This window comes from Pipistrellus kuhlii, unplaced genomic scaffold, assembly GCF_014108245.1.
Source record: "Pipistrellus kuhlii isolate mPipKuh1 unplaced genomic scaffold, mPipKuh1.p scaffold_m20_p_19, whole genome shotgun sequence".
In the NCBI taxonomy this organism is placed as follows: Eukaryota; Metazoa; Chordata; class Mammalia; order Chiroptera; family Vespertilionidae; genus Pipistrellus; species Pipistrellus kuhlii.
Genome location: NW_023425504.1, coordinates 7,710,802 through 7,733,396, shown reverse-complemented (window position 1 = coordinate 7,733,396; position 22,595 = coordinate 7,710,802). Strand labels below are relative to the sequence as shown.

General features: G+C 36.8%; 1 protein-coding gene across 4 annotated transcripts in view; it reads right to left on the bottom strand.

Annotated features, from left to right (window-relative positions):
- Positions 1–22,595, bottom strand: part of ARHGEF6 (Rac/Cdc42 guanine nucleotide exchange factor 6) — a 131,541-nt gene that overhangs the window by 32,010 nt on the left and 76,936 nt on the right. For all 4 annotated transcript variants that reach the window (XM_045583483.1, XM_036443454.2, XM_045583482.1 and 1 more), the window contains 3 exons: positions 16,439–16,533; positions 11,426–11,521; positions 9,574–9,696 (listed from right to left, as the gene is read on the bottom strand). In XM_045583483.1, the coding sequence (XP_045439439.1) occupies positions 9,574–9,696; positions 11,426–11,521; positions 16,439–16,533 (314 nt within the window). The remainder of the gene's footprint in view (positions 1–9,573; positions 9,697–11,425; positions 11,522–16,438; positions 16,534–22,595) is intronic.

The window sequence follows — 22,595 nt, the reverse complement described above, 5'->3', positions numbered from 1 at the left end:
AATCCACTAATGTCTTTATTTCATCTTCAAACTTCCGCTAACACAGGATTTTCATCTGAATTTTCTGTGAATTTTATTCAGCTATGCTTTTCCTCTAGTATGCCAGCATAAATTAAAGATGCTTGTAAAATAGCTGAGATAATATTAGCACATCTGAGGAAAATCCCAAGTATTATCATTGAATTTTCACCTCTTACATGTAAATAAACCAGTAAATAAAAATTAAATTCTATAAGTACACATATAATACCTTAATTTAAAAATGGAAAAAAAATCAATTCTAAGAGATTCCAGTGAATCTTCTTCCATTTCTAAGGATATTATAAATCTAAAAAAAAATAAATAAATCACTAAGCAAAAATCAAACAAACAGCGTAAAATAATTCCTCCAAAAGTTGAGAATCTTAAAATTAACAAATGTAACACACTTTAAATCATAAAGTTAGAAGAAATCTCTATTGTTATTTATAAAATTAAATTCATAATATGGATAAATTTGGTCAGTAACATTTTAGCACACAGAGTTACCACAGAAAGATCTCTAAATACTACAAAAGGCTGTTGTTTGAGGTACACCATTTCTTCCTGATATTTATCCAAAATTGCTGTTCTCGGACTAAAAGGAAAAAAAAAGAACTGTGAGTATCTCTTTTTATTGGTATTAAGAAATCTGTCCTTATACACACAGGATGTTTCTGCACCCATCACAGGAAAAATGCCCTTAAAGCATTTTTTCTTTATTGAAGATAGGTTGTGATGTATGAAAACATTCTTGGAAATGATCAAAACAAATTCAAGATTGTGGTTCCCTCTGATGAGGGAGGGGGAAGCAGGAAATATTGGAAAATATACACATGACTCCAATTGCAGCTATAATTAAGCTGAATGCTTTGTGTACTTGAAATATCCCATTTTTTTTTCAAAAAAAATAATTAGAAGCTGATAGAAGGCGAATAAAGTAGAAATGGGGAGTAACAACAACTACCTTGTGCTTTATGCTATAGACTTCATATACATTATTTCATTTAATCCTCATACCAACCCTACAAAGTAGGTGATTTTATCCTCATTTTACAAGTGAGGAAACTACAGCTTAGAAGTAAATGAATTACTTTGGGTAATAAAACTTCTAGGTGGAAGAATTGTAAACTGAAACAATATTAAAGTGGTAAAACAAAAATTACACTGAGATCAAGGAGTGGCACAAAGGAGCTTAAAAGGAAATGGTAAGAAGTTTTACTTTTAGTATGGTGGCATGAGATGCTCCATAGACCTGTTTCCCAGTGAAACAAGCATAGCTGGTGGGAACCATAGAAAAAAACAATTTTAAGTCTCTGGAAATTGTCTCAATGACATATGATGCATGAAAAAACACATTCAAGAAAATATTTTGAAACTCAGAACAGGGAGAGTTCAGGCATTGAGCCATGACCTGCTATCTCCCACTCTCCTTTCTTTCCAACTCATCTTGACACAAGCTCCATTCCAGGCCAGGGTGGCCAAGACAGTCCTCTCTCTCCCCTCAGATCCCAATTCAAGGATAAAAGATCTCACTAGCACGTCTCATCAGCTTCAATTCTGAGTTGATGAAGCTAAATTCTTGGCAAGTGTGGATTTTAAAAAAATAAACAGGATTGTGTGATCCATACACAGATTGGGATGGAAAAGACAACAGAAATGATTTGTGAATGTGACAAAATGTCAGATTTAATAAAAACTTCAAAGTATTAATTATAATGTGTTAAGGAAAAAAGGAAACTATGCTTAAAGAATTAAAGAAAGCTATGATAGTGTCTTATCAAATAGAGAGTAGCGAGAAATTATTTGAAAGCACCAAATGGAAATTCTGGAGTTACAATGTACAATAACTGAATTTTAAATTTTCACTAGAAGTTCTCAATGATATATCTCAACTGGCATAAGAAAGAATCAATGAACCTAAAGATAGAATGACAGAGATAATACAATCTGGGGGGGGGGGGGGAGAAAAAAATAAAGAAAAATGAATGAGCTTCAGAGACATGTGGGTCATCTTTAAGTACAACATATGCATGATGAGAGTACCAAAAAGAGATGAAACAGATAAATAGAAAAAATAATGATTAAAAATTTCCAAAACTCGAGAAAAATATTAATATACACATTTAAGAAGCTCAATGAATTCCAACTAGGATTAAATGCAAAGAAATCCACAGACAAATTATAGTAAAAATGCTTAAGGACAGACAAAAAGAAAATCTTGAAAAAAAGAAAAAGGAAAAGGAAAAACAACTCATCATGGGCTAGGAAAACTGAATAAAATTCATAACTAATTTTTATCAGAATTAATGGGGGTTAGAAAGCAGTGGAATGACATACTCAGAGTAATGAAAAAACTAAGCTACTAACCAATAATTCTGTATCCATTCAAAGTATCTTGCAAAAAAATTGGAATGAAAACAATCTCAAATAATAAAAAATTGAGAGAATTCTTTGCTAGAAGACCCACTTTCCAAGAAATACTCAACTTACAGTATAAAAGCAAGTAAATTTGTATGTTAATACAAATCAACATATAAAAACATAGAATACCAGTAAAGATAATCATGCAATTATGAAAAGTAATCATGCAATTATAAATATATATTTCTCCTTCTCTTAACTGATATAAAAATGATATTATAAAGTAATATTATGTAATTGTACTGTTGGACCTATAGCATATAGAAATGTAAAATATTTTACAAAGGCAAGTACAATGGAGGTGGTTGGGAGCAAAGTTCTATCGGAATAACGATATGATACCAGATAGTAACTCAAATCCACAGAAATGATAACCAAATAACAAATAAGAATATTAATTTTTAAAATGACATAAATATATCCTTACTCTCCTTTCTTCTCCCAGTTTCATTTGTAGATATAAAAGTATATTAAACAATCATTACCAGTATAACTATGTATTATTGTGCTTGTAACATATATAACAATGCCACAAAAGGGAAAGAGGAGACAGATACTAGGAGTAACATCTGTGTATCTCATTAGAATTACATTAGTGTAAACATGAAGTAGATATTAACAAGTTAAGATACATATGGAAAGCCTCAAAATAACCACTAAAATTTTTTTTAAATATTAACAGTTTTGTTTTGTTGTTGTTTTTCAGCTCTGCCGTGTAAAGAGCTTAAAAGGCATCCTTGCTGTCTTCGTAATAAGAAAAAAACACACTCAACAAAATGAAATTTTATTTTTTTAGATTCAATGAGAATTGAAATTACAATAAAATCACCACCCTCAAATCTGCAAAGACAGGAAAATACTGATAATAAGAGCTGAGATCAGTTTCCCTCAGAAGAAGCCACTGGAGACAATAATTAATAGGAAAACACAAATGGTAATTTTGATGAATTGCAAGAGTATGAATGTTAACTAGCTTGACAATTAAAAACTTCCAGGAACCCAGCCTTGGGGACCCCAACACTTTTGTGGGTTCTGCATCTCAGGTTCTCATGGTAAAAATCTGAGAAAAATTCCCTTGTGGTTCAGAGAAGAGAAAGAACTGTGAAAAGCTCCTAGAACATTCACCATAACAAAGGCTTGCTCTCCAAGAGAATCTAGCTTGCCAGAGCTTTACCTAACTTGGGAAGGCACAAGAGGCCAGCTCCAACTCTCTCTCATCTTCCTGTCATAAATGAGAGGAGAAAAAGAAAAGGCTAAGAAATATTTCTAAAGGTCAAAGTTTAGGAACACAGGTCCATTAAAAATTAAATTTATTTATAAGACTATAGACTGCATCCCCTCCAGCACACCTTGCCACCACATCAATAGAACTCCAGTACAATATCAGGATTACAATTGAGAGAGCTAAAGACTCAGACTCTATTTTAAAAAGAATACTTAGAAACACAAAGATAGAGAAAAAACAACTAGGAAATTCAAAGAAACTGAAGCCCAGTACTTAGAAAATGCACAAGTAACAAAAAAATAAATAAACAAATCAGACTATTCAAACTAAAAAGCTTCTGCACAGCAAAGGAAACCAACAAAATGAAAAGATGGCCTATTAATGAGAAAAAATATTTGCAAATCACAAATCTGATTCATACAACTCAATAGCAAAGAAACAATCAAATTAGCAAATGGCCAAAGGAACTGAAAAGACATCTTTCCAAAGAAGACATGCAAATCACCAACAGGTACATGAAGAGGTGTTCAATATCACTAATCAGCAGGGAAATACAAATCGAACCCACAATGAGCTATCGCCTCACATATGTTAGAATGGCTATCATAAAAAATACAAGAGGTAACAAGTATTGGGGAGGATGTGGAGAAAAGGGAACACTTGTGCATTATTGGTGGGAATGTAAATTGGTGCAGCCACTACAGAAAACAGTATGGAAGTTCTTCAAAATATTAAAGATAATTATACCATATGATTTAGTAATTCCATTTCTGGGTATTTATCCAAAGGAAACAAAATCAACTATCTGGAAAAGATATCTGCATCCCCATGTTTATAGCACCATTATTTACAATAACTTTTCACAAAACACAGAAGCAACCAAAGTGTTCATCAACAGATGATTGGGTAAAAAACATGTGACTAGATAGATGATAGATAGATAGATGCATAGATAGATACATAGATAGATACATAGATAGATACATAGATAGATAGATAGATAGATAGATAGATAGATAGAGTGAAATACTACTCAGCTATAAAAAAAAGAGGAAACATTGGCATTTGCAACATGGATGGATCTTGAGAGTATTATGTTAAGTGAAATAAGTCAAATGGAAAAATAGCTGAAACCAGTTTGGCTCAGTGGATAGAGCGTCGGTCTGCAGATTGAAAGGTCCCAGGTTTGATTCTGGTCAAGGGCATGTACATTGGTTGCGGGCACATCCCCGGTAGGGGGTGAGCAGGAGGCAGCTGGTCGATGTTTCTCTCTCAACGAGGTTTCTAGCTCTCTAGAGGTTTCTATCCCTCTCCTTTCCTCTCTGTAAAAAATCAATAAAATATATTTTTTAAAAAGAAAAAACAAAAGTTGTGAAATTCACTCATATTTGGAAAATAAAACTAAAAAAAGAAACAAGCCAAAAAAAAAAATGCACAAAAACAAACATATAGATACTGACAACAGATTGATGGTTACCAGAATTGAAGAAGGTGGGATAGGGCAAAATGGGTAAAGGTTAGTATATGGTGATAGATGGAAACTAGACTTTTGGTGGTAAGCACATTATAGTGTATACAGATATCAAATTACAGTATTCACAGATAATAGAGTGGTGAAGGCCTGGGAAAGGCTGGTGCGGGGTGGAAGAGGTCATTGAGAAAAACAAACAAAGGGACATCTGTAATAGTTTCAACAATAAGAAAAAAGAAAAAAATATAGTATTGTCCATCTGAAACTCATATAATGCTATCAATTAATGTTATCTCAATTGTAAAAAAAAAAAAAAAAAAAAAAAAAAAAAGAAAAGAAAGAAAAGTTACAGGCCAATATCCCAATTAATATAGATGCAAAAATCCTCAACAAAACACTAGCAAACCAAATTCAACAGCATACTAAAAGGATTATACACCATGACCAAGTGAGATTTATCCCTAGGATGCAAGAATAGTTCAATACATGAAAATCAATCAACACCACATTAAAAGGACAAAGGATAAAAATCACACAATCATTCCAATAGATGTAGAAAAGGCATTTGACAAGATTTAACACTCTTTTTTATTAAAAAAAAACACACAACTAATTAGGAATAGAAAGAAATTACATTAACATTAAAAGGCCATAGATGAAAAGCATACAGTTAACATCATACTCAATTGTGAAAAACTGAAAGCTTTCCCTATAAGATTCAGAACAAGGTATGGATGTCCACTTTTGCTACTTTAATTCAACATTATACTGGAAGTCTTAGATAGAGCGATTAGACACAAAAATAATTAAAAGCCATCCAAATGAAAAAGGAAGTAAAATGATCTCTGTTTACAGATAACAAGATTTTATATGTAGAAAACACTAAGTAATCCAGATCTTAGCTATGGTAAATAACACTTCTATGAATGTAGGGGTGCATACATTATTTCTGATTGATGCTTTGGGTTTCTTTGTCTATATTCCTAGAAGTTGGATTACTAGTCAAGTAGGAGTTCCATATTTAATATTTTTAGACAACTCCATACTGTTCTTCACAGTGGCTGCACCAGTCGGCATTCCCAGCAGCAGTGAACTAGCGTTCCCTTTCCTCCACATCCTTGGCAGCACTTGTCATTTTTTGATTTGTTGATGGTAGCCATTCTGACAGGTGTGAGCTGATACCTCATTGTTGTTTTAATTTGCATCTCTCTGATGATTAGTGACTGACCATTTTTTCATACATCTCCTGGCCATCTGTATATCCACTTTGGAGAAGTCTCTAGGTCCTTTGCCCATTTTTTAACTGGGATGTTTTGTGTTCCTTTTAAGTTGTATGCATTCCTTATATATTTTGGATATTAACTTCTTATCAAATGTATCTTTTCCAAATATGTTCTCACATACAGTGGGCTCCCTTTAACTTTGTTAATGGTTTCTTTTGCTGTTTAGAAGCTTTTTATTTTGATGTAGTCCCATCTGTTTATTTTCTACTTGGTTTCTTTTGCCCTAGAAGCTGTATTGGTAAAGATATTGCTACAACAATGTCCGCTATTATGCTGCTTATACTAGTAACTTTTTCTAAGATTTTCATGGTTTCCCATCTTACATTTAAGTCGTTTATCCACTTTGAATTTATTTTTGTGTGTGGTGTAAGTTAATGGTCTAGTTTATTTTCTTTCTTTTTCTTCTTTTTTTTTTTTTTTTTTTGCATGTAACTGTCCAATTTTCTCAATACCATTTATTGAAGAGACTCCATTGTATGCTCTTGCCCCCTTTGTCAAATATTAATTGGCTTGAGTCAATTTCTGGGTTCTCTATTCTGTTCCATTTATCTATATGCCTGTTCTTGTTTCAATAGCAGGCTTTTTATTATTATTATTATTATTATTATTATTATTATTATTATTGCAGTGTAGCATAACTTGATATCTGCTATAGACTTTTAAATCAAGTGCCTGGCACATAGTCAGTGTTATTATTAGCTAGTATGAGCTTTAAGCAGTTGGGCCACTTGCCTAAATAACCCAGAGTCATGGCTTCTCTTTCTATAAACTCAACTTTCATATTTACTATTCTATAAGAATTCATAACTTTGATAGGGAGAATAAAATGTACCTTCAAATAGAAACTGCTGAATTCTACATTAAAAATGTCCTTACATGCCGGGACCGGTTTGGCTCAGTGGATAGAGCGTCAGCCTGAGGACTGAAAGGTCCCAGGTTCTATTCCAGTCAAGGGCATGTACCTTGGTTTCGGGCACATCCCCAGTGGGGGGTGTGCAAGAGGCAGCTGATTGATGATTCTCTCTCATCGATGCTTCTAACTCTCTGTCCCTCTCAATTCCTATCTGTGTAAAATCAATAAAATATATTAAAAATGTCCTTACACAACAGCTCTATGAAGTCAATAAAGCTCTTTACAATCAGGAAAAAAAACCACAAACACACACACACACACACACACACAAAATTTGCTGGAAAACAAATCAGTTTCACTAAAAAGAGAGATGTTGACAGGAAGCCAGGAAGGCTGGACAACAACCTTAATTGCTCTAACCACTCACCCTTTAGTTGAGACATTGTTAGCTGAAGCAGCCTCCATCTGGTTTTATTTCCTGCCTAAAGGCTACATGTAAATTTCTGTTTATGTTGCCTAAGATGCTTTCCCCAAAGCCTCAATCAAAGGGGATGGCAGGGCCAGAGCAGGGAGTAGTTCTCCCACTAGAGTTGGACTACCACCTGGCCCCCCATATCGCCAAGTTGAATTTCTTCAAGTCTCAAGTCTCCTTTCATTTCATGTGTGGCCCTTCTCCAGAACTCAAACCCTGAATTGGAACCCTTTCCACGCGGGACGTGAAAGAGAATCCTACCCTGTTTCCCTAAAAATAAGACAATGTCTTATATTAATTTTTGCTCTCAAAGATGCTCTAGGTCTTATTTTCAGGGGATGTCTTCTTTTTCCATGAAGAAGAATATGGTACACATTTATTGTTAAATGAAAATAAAGGAAATTTATTACCTGTATACGGTACAGTAGTACGGTAGTTGTCAACACAAACCAGACAAACTGTGAATCCTACAGTATCAAGAATTTACTCATTTATTCAACGACAATCATGTCATCATCTTCTGGAACATCATCATAACAATCCAATTCCTGAATTTCCTGGTGAATTTCTTGTGACTCCATTTCTTTCAGAATCAGTGGACCAAATCTCTCATGTTTAGCAATCGCATTCTGAGACAGAGCCTAGAGGGGGCCTTATTTTCAGGGGGATGCCTTATATTTCACTCAGAAGGAAACCTGTAAGTAGGTCTTATTTTCAGAGGATGTCTTATTTTCGGGGAAACATGGTATATCTGGTGCCCAACATACAAAAATTACTGCCACTTCTAAGGGTCAGTATCAACTAGTGTTCTAGCCTTGCTCTAGGAGTTCACGTTTGGGCCAGATTAAGAGAAGAATATTCTTTTCATTATTGAGCAGTCTCCAGAATTTGTGTCCATTATGAATCTAGTCTCCAGGTTAAGTCCTAAGAGCCTATGTGTATTGTTCTTGCTACTGTCCCACCCAGATTTCTAGCACATAATTTCAAAGTTAAAACTGCATCTTTAAGCCTATCATACAGTACTCTGGCCCAGATAAAGGTCTCAGCAAATGTGTCAGGGATAGGTAATCAGAGGGTAAGGGGAGGTAGAAGATTTCTCCTAGTCCCTTGCAAGAACTCTTAAAGGAGACACTACTATTCTGTTGCTCTCCATTGAATCAGAAACAATTTATATCCAGTATACGATTATTATAAGCCCTTTGCTTAAAGTACCTGCCACAAAATTCACAGTGTTAGTTTCCTTCCACTTTTCCATGTTAATAGCTGCCTTTTAGCCATAACACTAAGACTTCCCCTACCAGAAAATAGAAAATTGAAATTGATTAATCTAAGTGGTTTAGCTACTTGCCAGCAACCCAGATAAAACATTTACTGGGGCAGGGAAAGGCTAACCCATTGGATCTAAATAGAATTTTACTTCAGGAACACCTTCTCCAATCTTCCCCTCACTCCATACTAAGTCGAGACCATGTTGCAAATTCTCACTGCATTCTTTTAATTTCCCTTTAGTATACAACATGTTTACAATATTTAATTTCATGCCTGCCTTTCCCTCAAGATTCTATGTTCCATAAAGAGAGGGACCTTCTCTTCTTTATTAACTGCTGTATCCCCACCAGCTAGTACAGGATCTTGCACATATTAGGTGCTCAGTAGATTATTTGTTGAATTGATAAATACTCAATCCATGTAACATTGAATCAATTCCTGGCATGATGAACGGAAATAACTAAGAGTTCTACCAGAGAACTTAATTTCCAAATGAAATGGTACTAGGAAAGGGTCTCATTGTAAAACAGTTTATTTGGGGAAATGTTAACAATTTACCTGTGTTGGGTGAGTACGTTTACAGCCGAAGGATGATTTGCACAGTAAGCCAAATACATGGATTTAAAATGAGGCATGAGGTTCAGTAGACAACCTCCTACTTTGTGTTGGTTTTCTGGAAATCTGTAGGTAAAAGAGGTGGAGCACAATGTAGATCAGGAAACAGAGTAGAAAGGAAGATGATTCAAATTATGCCAGGAACATGCATACATTTCAAATTCTGCCAAAGTTAAAAGAGAAACTATATTACAACCACTTTATCCATGAAACATAAATTCTTGACTATTGCTTTAACTCTAGTCACTAAACATAGGCCAATACATAGAGTCAGATACTTACTTGGAATCATAAGGTAGGGTTTTCTTCTAAAATGGTTGTTAAAATTATAATATTCAAATTTTACTATCCACACTAAAAATACTCTTGGCTAATTTAGAGGAAGTTCAAATACAGACAAAACTAATAAAATCCAAAAAGAAGTATTACATAGTCTTGGTGGTCTGGTGTTTGCTAGGTAGGGTGGCCTTAAGATTTTTTAAATAACAAACCACCTGCTTTCATTTATGGAAAAATCAGACAAACACCAGGAAGAAAGAAAGTACTCAGGATTCCACCATTCAAAGATACCTATTATAACAATTTTGTTATGTTCATTGGCCTTTCTTCTACATGTTTCTCTATAAAATGGAAAGTAAAGATCACAAATATAATTTGTAATCTGCTTCTTCTCTCTTAGTCTTTCCATATGAATAATCTGTATCCTTATCAGCATTTGGAATGGCTCCTCAGATCTCTTTAGTGTGGGCTCTTACCATCTCCTTCCCTAGACAACCATCTGTGTCCCATAAATAGGTGGGGGGGGGGGGGGTCAGGGAGAGGTCAAAAAGGAGACATATGTAATATTATATGTAATACTTTAAACAATAAAGAATTTTTTAAAAAATAAGAAATAAATTACTGTTAAATAAATAACTTTTTTAAAAAAAAGAAACAGATAATCACCCCAATTTCCCTATAGATAATGAAAGTCACCAACTTCTCCAAAATACACTGCTTGGAAGATTAATCCTGCTACAGATATATATTGCCTGATGATCATTATATAGTTCATTTTGTAGTATGAAGTTGAATACCTCAACAATCTAGCTAGCCGAAACCGGTTTGGCTCAGCGGTAGAGCATCAGTCTGCGGACTGAAAGGTCCCATGTTCGATTCCGGTCAAGGGCATTTACATTGGTTGCGGGCACATCCCCAGTAGGGGGTGTGCAAGAGGGAGCTGGTCGGTGTTTCTCTCTCATTGACATTTTTAGCTCTCTATCTCTCTCCCTTCCTCTCTGTAAAAAATCAATAAAATATATTTAAAAAAACAACAAAAACTAGCTAGCCATGAAATATGTGTTTTTGGTTCATAGAAAGATACATTTCCTTTCCCCACTTTTCATGTCTTTCAAATATTAGTATAATAGACATGATACCAGGAGTAATTAAAAGAGAAAAACAAGCTTGTGAAACTGAATGAATAATCTGAATAACTTTTTCAACTAGTTTACAATGTACAAAAGAAAATACCTAATCGATGTCAAAGGCATCATCCATGGTTAATTGAGACCTTATTTGTCTCTTATACTGACCAGAAGCAGTAAACTTATATGATTTTAAAATAAAGACAAAAATACAACTAGTGATTTGACACTGTACCACCACCTGGTGCATCCTCTCTGCTCTGAGACAATTTACATAAGTTGTACTAAATGCATACATATAAAGTGCCTCTGTCTAAGACAAAACTTAAAAGGAAAATAAAACAAAAACAATATTGCTAGCTATCCTTATGGCAATATGTGACACTTACTTTGAACATTCTTCCAAGGCTTGGCAGAGTGTCTGCTGAAATGTGCATACTTCCTCAAAGTTCCCCAATAAAGATGTAAACTCCACAGTACTTAGACTGAAAAAAACAAAACATACACCATATATATATATATGGTGTCAGTGAATAGAACTAGTGAGGATGACTCTAGTTATCTCTCTCAGTGAGCTGATAATTTATTAGGAAGTAGCATATAAATCAAGGGAAGCAATCCATATATTTTAACTTTTTTTAAATTTATGCCAACTCCAGTTTTAAGCAACTTTCTAAAGCTTCTTTCCTTGATTTACCTTTTCTATAATACTGTTCCTAAAGAAAACAAGTGTTTATTAGGTATTATATGTATTTATCAGGTATTTTACAAGTAAATTAATAACAGATATTTAATATCTTAGTATCTAGAGCACATGTGTCAAACACAAGGCCTGCGGGCCAAATCCGTCCCGCCAGGCCTTGCAATGTGGCCCGCACCGCGCTGTCATCACTGCACTCCGCTGCGTTTCCATCACAATGACAGTTTATGACTGTTCAGTAAACCATTCGGCCCGCGATTTAGGCTGGATTTTAGATTTTGGCCCCTTCTCTGATTGAGTTCGACACCCCTAATCTAGAGAGAACAGATTGTGTTTGCCACTTATGGAGGGTAGGGGTTGACAAATGGGTGCAGGAAGTCAAAAGGTATAAATTTCCAGTTATAAAATAAATGTCATGGAAATGCAATGCACAGAATAGTGACTATCCTATATAATAAAGAGCTAATATGCAAATGGTCATCATGCCCTCACACCATCATACCATAATGGCATAACAGCTCAGACACTCAACACACTAGGGAGAGAGGAATAGGGACCAGCCAGTCAGCAGCCCAGGAGAGGGACAAGCCACTCGCCCTGTGGTCCCAGTAGCTGTGCCTGCAGCTGCAGCCTGGCCCAGCCCAGAAGAGGGACAAGCCACATGCCCCATGGTCCCAGGTGCCAGAGGCTGGGGCTGGGGCCCAGGAGAGGGACAAGCCACCCACCCATAATCCCCTGTGGCTGCAACTGACCTGGGCAAAGCCAGCCCAGTTTCCTGGTATCTGCAACCAGCCAGAGGAGGGAATCCTGGGCCCTAGGTGCAGAGTGAGGCAGAGGTTGTTAGGGATAATCAGGCCAGCAGGGGAGCAGTTAGGAGTGATCACTCAGGTAGGCAGAGGTGGTTAAGGGCAATCAGGCAGGCAGAGGTGGTTAGGGGAGATCAGACAGGCAGGCAAGTGAGCAGTTAGGAGCCAGTAGTCCCGGATTGCGAGAGGCAGTTGGACATCCCCTGAGGGGTCCCGGATTGGAGAGGGTGCAGGTCAGACTGAAGAGAACACCGCCCCCCTGCACAAATTTTGTGCACTGGGCCTCTAGTAGTTAATGATACTGCACTGCATATTTGAAAGCTGTTAAGAGGGTGGATCTTAGTAATTCTCATCACAAGAAAAAAAAATTTTCTGTAACTATATAGGGTGATGGCTGTTAACTAGACTTATTGTGGTAATCATTTCACAAAATAAACATATATCTATCAAATAATTATGCTGTACACCTGAAACTAATACAATGATATATGTCAATTATACCTCAATAAGAACATCTTATCATCTAAACATGTAAAATACATCATAGATGGCGATAAATGTAAAACATCTTGAGAACTCTCTTCTAGAGGAGCTGGGAAAGTAATTGAAAGGTATATATGCTAATATAATGCACAGGAGAAAATAGCAAACTCCAGTTTCTCCTATATTAAAATGCACATAAATCAACTAAAAGAACTCTTTATGAGAGGAGGTAGGAGAAGTAGTACTAATTTCTTTGTTTTTGAAGTGGAATGGCAAAAGCAAACTGAATAATTTTGTCCAGGGCCTCTATATTATAATTTTTCTCATTCAGTCTTCCCCTATCAAAACAGAAACAGGCTCATAGATACACAGAACAGATTGATAGTTATCAGAAGGGAGGGTGGTTGGGGGACTAGGTGAAAAAGATGAAGGAATTGAGAAGTACAGATTGATAGTTATAAAATAGTCACAGGGATGTCAATCATAGTGTATATAATATAGTAAATAATCTATACTAATAAAAGGATAACATGCCAATTAGACCAGATATCTTCTGGGCGACCTTCTGGACGTCTTTCCAGACAAAGCCACAGTGGCAGGGCTGAGGCAGAGGCAGTTAGGGTGATCAGGCCGGCAGGGGAGAGCAGTTAGGGGGATCAGGCTACAGGGAAGACCAGTCAGGGTGATCAGGCCAGCAGAGTAGAGCAGTTAGGAGTGATTAGGCAGGTAGGCAGAGAGGTTAAAGGCAGGCAAGCAGAGGCGGTTAGGAGCAATGAGGCAGGCAAGGGAGCAGTTAGGGGCATCAGGCAGGCAGAGTGGTTAGGGGCGATCAGGCAGGCAGGCAGGTGAGCAGTTAGGAGCCAGCAGTCCCAGATTGTGAGAGGGATGTCCAACTGCCGGGTAAGGCTCAATCACATATGCATATGGCCTAAACCAGCAATCAGACATCCCCAGAGAGGTCCCAAATTGTAAAGGGTACAGGACAGGCTGAGGGATAACCCCTTCCTGTGCACAAATTTTGTGCGCTGGGCCTCTAGTATTGTAATAACTATGTATGGTGCCAGGTGGGTACTGGAAATATCTAGCCACCATGCTGTACATTTGAACCTAATACAAAATAATATTGAATGTAAACTGTAATTGAAAAAAAATACTAATAGGTGATAACAATAAGAGCTAACAACACTCATAAGCATTTAACACTTATGCAAGTATTTACAAATATTAACTCATTTGAACCTTACAATAACTTTATTATGTAGGTACTATTGTTTTTATCTTACTTGTAAGGAAACCCAGGTACAAGAAGGTTATGCAAATCACCCCAAGTCACAAAGCTAGTAAATAGCAAAGTCAACGTTTGAGTCAAAACATTTTAATTCCAGCTGAAACCGGTGTGGCTCAGTGGATAGGGGGTCGGCCTGCAAACTAAAAGGTACCAGGTTCGATTCCAGTCAAGGGCATGTTCCTTGGTTGCAGGCACATCCCCAGTAGGCAGTGTGCAGGAGGCAGCTGATGGATGTTTCTCTCTCATTGATGTTTCTAACTCTCTATCTCTCTCCCTTCCTCTCTGTAAAAAATCAATAAAAATGTATTTAAAAAAAAACATTTTAACTCCAGAGCCACACTCTTAACCACTTTTTGGGAGAAAACTTGACCAAAGGTTTACTTACAAGGTCAGTATCTGCCTTAAAAGGCCCGATGTCCTTTCTCCTTAGTATAGTAATACTAAGGGAATATTTCCAAGAGAGTAATTTTTGCTGACAAAGAAAAGGAAGAACCCAAGAAATGTTACCAATAACCCCTAGAGTATAAAAAACTCCCAGTTCCTCTACTCTAGCGTCTTCCTGAAACAAGCTAGAAAACCCCTCTTATGGGTGTCAAAAGTGAAACCTTCAGCCAGCTTCCCCTGGTTGTTACTCTATCACAGCCCCAAGAACTTGACTGGGGACTTATTTGGCCCCTTCAGGATCAGACAATAAACAATCTGGTTTGGCTCAAATCACTCTGAGGTCTCTAAGACAGAACCAATGGAAACTTACTATAACCACATTTTGAATTTAGTTGGGAACAGTTCAGTTCTGACTCAAGTCTCTCACCTCCTCTGACCTGGCTCTTCCTTTCCTTTCCTCTACTGTTTCTTGATTACTAATCAGTCACTCTTTCATTTGAAATCTTACCATTTCCCCTCCCAGGGTTCCCTCTCCTCCTCTGCCTGTCACCTCCAGAAAAATTAAAGGCACATTTCACTCGGTGGCTGGAGACAAAATGGTCCAATCTGGCCACTGACTGGTTGTGTGGTGGGTACAGTAGAAAGCGTTTATGGACTTCAGTTTTCTTATTTATTTAGTGGGGACAGTCATTTCTTCCAGGGCACTGGACCCAATAATTCACTGAGGTTCCATTCAGCTCTAAGAATCATGATTCATAGAACACTTCATGTTTTACATAAGTAATGACAAAAGACATTTTGTTGAATATGGTTAAACTCTTACAAAACACAGGAATACTGAAGTAAGATTCCCATAGTACCATGAAAATAACCAAGTGCAAAATTTAGCAAGACATTATGACTAAACAAACATGATTGGGGGGGGGGAGAGAAAAAGTAGTGATATATTAAACTTATTTAAGCCTGAAATCAATAGTTCAGGTAACTATCTAACAAAAATAAACTCTTACTAAAGTAAAAGAGGAGGCTTTTGTTTTCCATTATATGGACCAATTGCTAAGTTTTCTATTTGACTTATAGATCATAATCTGTAGTAAAGATTAATAAATTCACATAAAAACACAAACAAATGCGCTGAGGCACTATTTGTTAAATATACTATTCCTACAAGCACACAAAAAAATGTATGGTCAATATTTTTCATTTGTAAAAATTATCACCTCAAGTTTCTAAGACCAGAATAAGTTTAGAACATTTTATTTAAAAAAAATTTTTTAGCATCTCTTTATCATTCACTTTTGCCTGGGTAAAATACTGCTTTGAATTGTTTTTATGAACATTCATAAAATGCCGTACTTTTTCCACTCACAGCACATGGGAAAGAGTTTCTGCCCTTGCAAGCAAAGGTCAGAGTGAGCAAAATAATTTTCAGTTTATGTGCTTTCTGGATAAAAACACTAGCAAGTTCTTTTTCTATGAGGTAAAACCAGATGTATGACTTGAAACATATAACATAAAAATTGTGAGAGACAGAAATGAAGATCTACTGATCCCTTTCACAGCCAGAAGAGAAAGAAAGCCAAGCTCTTTTCTGTTGCCTTGACCATGTTCTCAGCAACCTGTGATCTGTGGAAATTTTTCTAAAGGGCAATATAAATTATTCAGTGACATGAGAGCAATGACTCCATATGCAGATGTTATCTTGCTTTATTTAGTGAGGGCTTTCAAATATAAATCTTACTTGTTATTGGACTGCAGGGGTCTTAAGTAAGTAACAAGAAGAGACTGAAGTTCTTTAGCATAATCTTTTTCAGTGTCTATTATGTTCTGTAACACCTGTGGAGAAACAAAAATCAAGGCATTGTCATTGTCAGGACAGTCAGGGCAGTAAAATAACTTTCGATTTTTTAATCAAATTACTAGATCAACATCCCATTTACTCAGGCTAGCAGTGTAAGTAAAAAGCACAAAGTCTGAATGCACTTTGATTCATTCTAGCAAACTACTTTTATAATTGCATCTCAAGAAAAGTCTCAGCTAATAAAGGATTATTATTTCCATTTTATGTATGGAAAAATTGAAACCAGCTACCTTAATCCATAGAGCAGGTCCTTGAATAATGTTATTTTCTTCAGCATCGTTATGTTAATGAGATGCTGTAGGAATCTAACTCTCGTTTATATCAATTAGTCCAGCAGTCACAACCAGTGCTCCGTGGACCACTGGTGGTCCGTGAGGTCCAAAAGGTCGGAGACTGCTGATAGTCCATGGTAAAATTCATTTTGTTATACATCATTTCACTTAAAGTCATAGAACCTCTCAACAGTTTTGTGAGGACTTATTGTAGAGATTCAATTAATATCAAGATAATATAACAATAACTAATGTCAAATATTACAAAAGATTTTTTTAGTTATGTTTTTGATAAGACCTTTAGGAAACAAAATCTGAGGTCTCTGAATTTTCAAACAGGGTTAAAACTGGTCTTTGAATAAAGATAAAAGGTGCTAGTCTGGACAATTCAAAGAGAAAAGGAAGCTGAAATGTGACAAATTTAATAAGGGAAATAATACTTACCAGTATTATTAATGGCAAACGAGTTAAATCCTATAGGCAAAACAACCAATGTACAAGCCCATAATTTCTCTTCCCCCATCAGTTCTAGGGTCACACCCCATTTCCTAGCCTCTCTTGGAGGCACCTACAGCTTTCACTTTGAGCTCCTAAGGATAACCAAGCTTACATTTTTATATATTTTCTATTATGTAGCCTAATTCGTTCAACAACAAAAATTATTGAATGTCTAGTCAATGCCAAATTCTATGTTGTCCCCAGGGAGTTTCCACACTATTTGTAGAGGGAGATATTGAACAAGACAATGAGGGATCACAAGACAATGTAAAGCATTCTTAGCTAGGAGAGGCCCCTGAGCCTACCAATATGCCAGACATATACTCACAAGACAATGCACGATAACCTGCTTTTGAAAGATGAAATAAACAATGCAAGTGGAGCCCAGGTAGAAGTGGGCTTTTTGGGAATCAACTGGTCTAGAGGGTGGTCATCCACACTTTGCTATTGACTGACAGGATGCTTCAAATTTAAGGCTTTGCTCACCTCATCTCAAAATCATGACATTTCATTTACCTCCAGCGACCATTGTGAAGCAATAGTAAGACACTGTATAGGTAGGTGCTGGGTGAGTGGGAAACAATCCAAGCAATTTAAGGGGTTAAAAGGGTTTCTGAATGGCAGCAGTGTTGACATTTCAGACCAGATAATTATTTGCTGTGAGAGGATGCCCTGTGCACTTTAGGATGTTGAGCAGCATCCTATATCCACTGGATGCCAGTAGCATGCTATCCCCTACTCCAGTTATAACAACCAAAAATGTCTCTAGACATTGTCAAATGTAACCGGAAGGGTAATATCACTCCCTAGTTGAGAACTACTGGTTTAGAAGAACACAGGACACAGGGTGGCTTCAAAAACTGGGGATTATAATCAGAGAAAGACAAATACCATATGATTTAACTTATATGTGGAATCTAATGAACAAAATAAAGTGAAAAACAAAATAGAACCAGAAGTATATAGATACATGGAACAAACTGACAACTGTCAGAGTGAAGAGGGGAGAGGGGACTGGATGAAAGAAGGTGAAGGGATTAACCAAAGAACATATACACTGAGTGGCCAGATTGTTATGATCTCTGAATGCATAATAATCTGGCCACTACAATAAAAAGGGAAAAAAAGCTGAGGCTTAAATGGTGTCCCTTCCTCCCCAGCCGCTAATGTCTACTCTCAGTTCCTCTCTTCCTCAGAAACTATTCTTTAAAGGTATAAATGTAAATCCAGGGGCCTGATAGAACTAATAATGCTCTCTGAAACTAATCCAATAATGAAATAGAAATGTCACCCCTATAAAAGTCTAAGCACAATAAAAGGAATTAGAAACTAATGAGATTAATTTTCAAAAACACATAAAAAAAACATATGGAAAGCAGTTAAAGCAGTGCTTATGAGACAAATATATAGCTGTGAATGCCATCAAATAATGGCAATAAATATATGTCTATCAACAAATGAATCTAAAAGTCAAAAATAAACAAACAATGAATCTAATGAACAAAACAAACTAATGAATAAAATAAAATCAGAGACATGGAAGCATGGAACAGACTGGAAAATCTCAGAGGGAAGCGGGGAGGAGGGCAGGATGAGATTAACTAAAGATCTTACCTATGGACACAGACAGTAAGATGGTGAAGGCCTGGGGCGGGGCAGAAACCAGGTGGAGGGAGGCAATGGAGGGAAGAGGGGGATGTCTGTAATACTCTCAACAATAAAGACTTAAAATTAAATTAAAAAGCAAAAAAAAAAAAAAAGAGAGATAAATTTGGACTTCTGGTTTCCAGTCTTGTCTTTAAGAATCTTGTAAGTCATTACTCTATCCTAGTAACAAGTAAATAGCTGAACAAACTGAAAGAAAACTTATTTTCTCTTATGTCTGTCAGTGAATTGTGGTCATGGGGAAAACATTACTCCCCAAATTGGAGAAACAGACAGAAAGATACAAAGAATCAAAACTTGCTAGAAAGGAAACCCAGGAGCAGAAGTCTTCATGGGAATTGGTACCTGGGTAAGAAAACATGAACTGAAATTATGAATAGCTGGGGACTGAATGCAAAACAGTATGAAAGTTAAAAACTCCAGGGGCCCAGTTACAGGGGAGTATACCCACACTTTTGTGAGTTTTACTTCCAGTTGCTCTAAAGGGTTCTCACAATGAACATAGGAGGATAATCGCACTCATGCTTCAGTAAATTCTGTTCTTTGTAACAAGGTTTCCTTTTTAAGAGAGCAATAATTTTATAACCTAATCTATTGGGGCTTTATCAGAGCCTAACATATCTAGGAGAAGGGAAATACCTAATTCTGGTCTTGAAGTCCCACCTAAGGGAGGGTAAATAAAGAAACTGAGAAATGCTGATGAGCCTTACAATCTAGGGACATAAGCTCACCAAAAGATGGAGAACTAATCATAGGACCTTAAAACACTTCCTCACACCTCACCATCACATTACTAAAGGCCAATTTACTACAATTCCTTTTACCTAGTTCATCATGTCTGGTTTCCAACAAAAAAATTACAAAGCATACTAAAAGGCAAAAAACACAGCTTGAAGAGACAGCAAACATTAGAATAAGAGTCAAATATGGCAGGAATGTTGGCGTTATCAGACCAGAATTTTAATGTAACTGATTAATATGCGAAGACCTATAATAGTGGAAGAAGATAACATACAAGAACAAATTGATATTGTAAGCAGAGAGCAATACTAAGAAATAATAAAAATGAAATACTGGGGGGAAAAACACTATAAAAGAAATGAAGAATGGCTTGGATGGGTTCATTAATAGTCTGAGCCACTGAAGAATCTCTGAGCTTGAAGATATGTCAATAGAAACTTCTAAAACGTAAAAGCAAATAGAAAAAAAATTAAAAAATGGAACAGAATACCTGAAAACTGGGGAACAATTCCTAACAATGTATGATAAGAATACCAAAAGAAAGAGAAAGGGGAACAGAAGAAACATTTGAAACAATGATAGAATTTCCATAAATCAATGTTAGACACAGAACCACAGATCCATAAAGCAGAATAAATGCTCCCCCTCTCTCCCCCCCCCAAAAAATTACCTAGTCATATTATTTTCAAACTCTAGAAAAATCAAAGATTAAGAAAAAATCTTAAAAAAAGCCAGAGGGAAAAAAACAGCTCACCTATGGAGCAGTGGTTCTCAACCTTTCTAATGCCTCAACCCTTTAATACAGTTCCTCATGTTGTGGTGATCCCCAAACATAAAATCATTTTTGTTGCTACTTCATAACCATAATTTTGCTATTGTTAATGAATCATAATGTAAATATCTGTGTTTTCCGATGGTCTTAGGTGACCCTGCTAGTGATTTTCAATCTGTAGGTCGAGACACTGCTGTAGAGCCTAAGACCATCAGAAAACACAGATATTTACATTATTATTCATTAACAGTAGCAAAATTACAGTTACAAAGTAGCAACAAAAATAATTTTATGGTTGGGGTCACCACAACATGAGGAACTGTATCTCTATCCCTCTCCCTTCTTCTCTATAAAAAATCAATAAAATATATTTTTTAAAGTGATAAAACAACACATAGAATGGGAAAAATATTTACAAATTATACATCTGATGAGGAATATATAAAAATCTCATACAACTCAACAATAAAAATAATCAAAAGTTGGGAAAATATTTGAATAGACATTTCTCCAAAGAAGATATACATGTGGCCAATGAGCACCCAAAACCATGCTCAAAATAATTAAACACTAGGGAAATGCTTATCAAAACCACAATGAGATACTACTCCATACTCATTAAAGTGGTTATAAGAAAAAGAAAATATACAGTAAGTGTTGTTGAGAAGGCAGAGAAACTAGAACCCTCATACATTGCTAGTGGGAATGTTAAAAGGTATAGCTGCTGTAGAAAACAGTTTACCAGTTCCTCAAAAAGTTAGACACAAAGTTACCAAATGACCCAGCAATTCCACTCCTAGGGAAATGAAAACATATGTCCACACAAATTTGCACATGATTTTCACAGCAGCATTATCTATATATATAAAAAGGCAGTGACCATAATGACCAAAGGCTTGACTAAGCACCGGAAGCTAGTCCTGCAGTCAGTGCTGGGTTACCGTGGTGACCCAGCACTGACTGCTGCTGCTGCAGGCACAATGACCCACCTCTGACTGCTGAGGGGGCTGCAGATAAGGCCCAGAAAGAGGCCCGCAGAGAGAAGCACGGTCTGATCTGTAGCCTTTGTGGCAGCTGTTGCCTCTCTCTTTCTCTCTGGGCCTGGCCAGCAGCACACCCCTCTTTCTCTCTGGGCCTCCATGAGGGCTGCTGATCAGCCCGACCTCTCTGATCAGACCCGGAGATAGGCCCAGAGACTCTGGCACAGAAACCAACTAATCAGAACTAAATCTGGGTAAACTGCGAGGAGCCATGGCTGCCTAGGAGGCAGAGCTTTTGATGCTGACTAGAATAGAAACCAACCAATCAGAACCTAATCTTGGTGAACTGTGAATGCAGAACCTAAGGTGGGGGCTGAGGAGGGGTTTTAAGGCAGTTAGGGGCAAGATCAGGCCGGCAGGGGAGGGCCATTGGGGGTGAGATCAGGCAAGCAGGGGAGGGCAGTTAGGGGCGATCAGCCAGGCAGGGGAGGGCAGTTGGAAGCAAGATCAGGCAGGCAGGGGAGGGCAGTTAGGGGTGATCAGGCAGAGGCAGTTAGGGCCAATCAGGCAGGCAGGCAGAGGCAGTTAGGGGCAATCTGGCAGGCAGTCAGGTGAGCGATTAGGAGCCAGGAGTCCCAGACTGGAGAGGGTGCAGGATGGACTGAGGGGAAACCCCCCCCTGTCCCCCATGCATGAATTTTATGCACCGGGCCACTAGTTTATAATAACCAACAAGTGGAAATAATTCAAAGGTCCATCAACTCATGAATAGATATACAAAACCTGGTATGTCCATATGATGGAAGATTATTCAGCCATAAAAAGAAAGGAAGTATTGACACATTCTATAGCATGGATGAACCTTTAATACAATTATGCTAAGTGAAAGAAGTGAGACACAAAAGAACAATTATTATATGAAATGTCCAGAATAGGCAAAATCCATAGAAACAACAAGATTCAAGGGCTTGGAGAAAGTACTTGCTAAAGGGTACAGAATTTCTTATTAGGATAGTGAAAATGTTATAAAATAAGCTAGTAGTAATCACACAACTCTGTTAATTTATTTTAAAAATCAGTGAATTTTACACTTTTAAATGGTAAGTTTA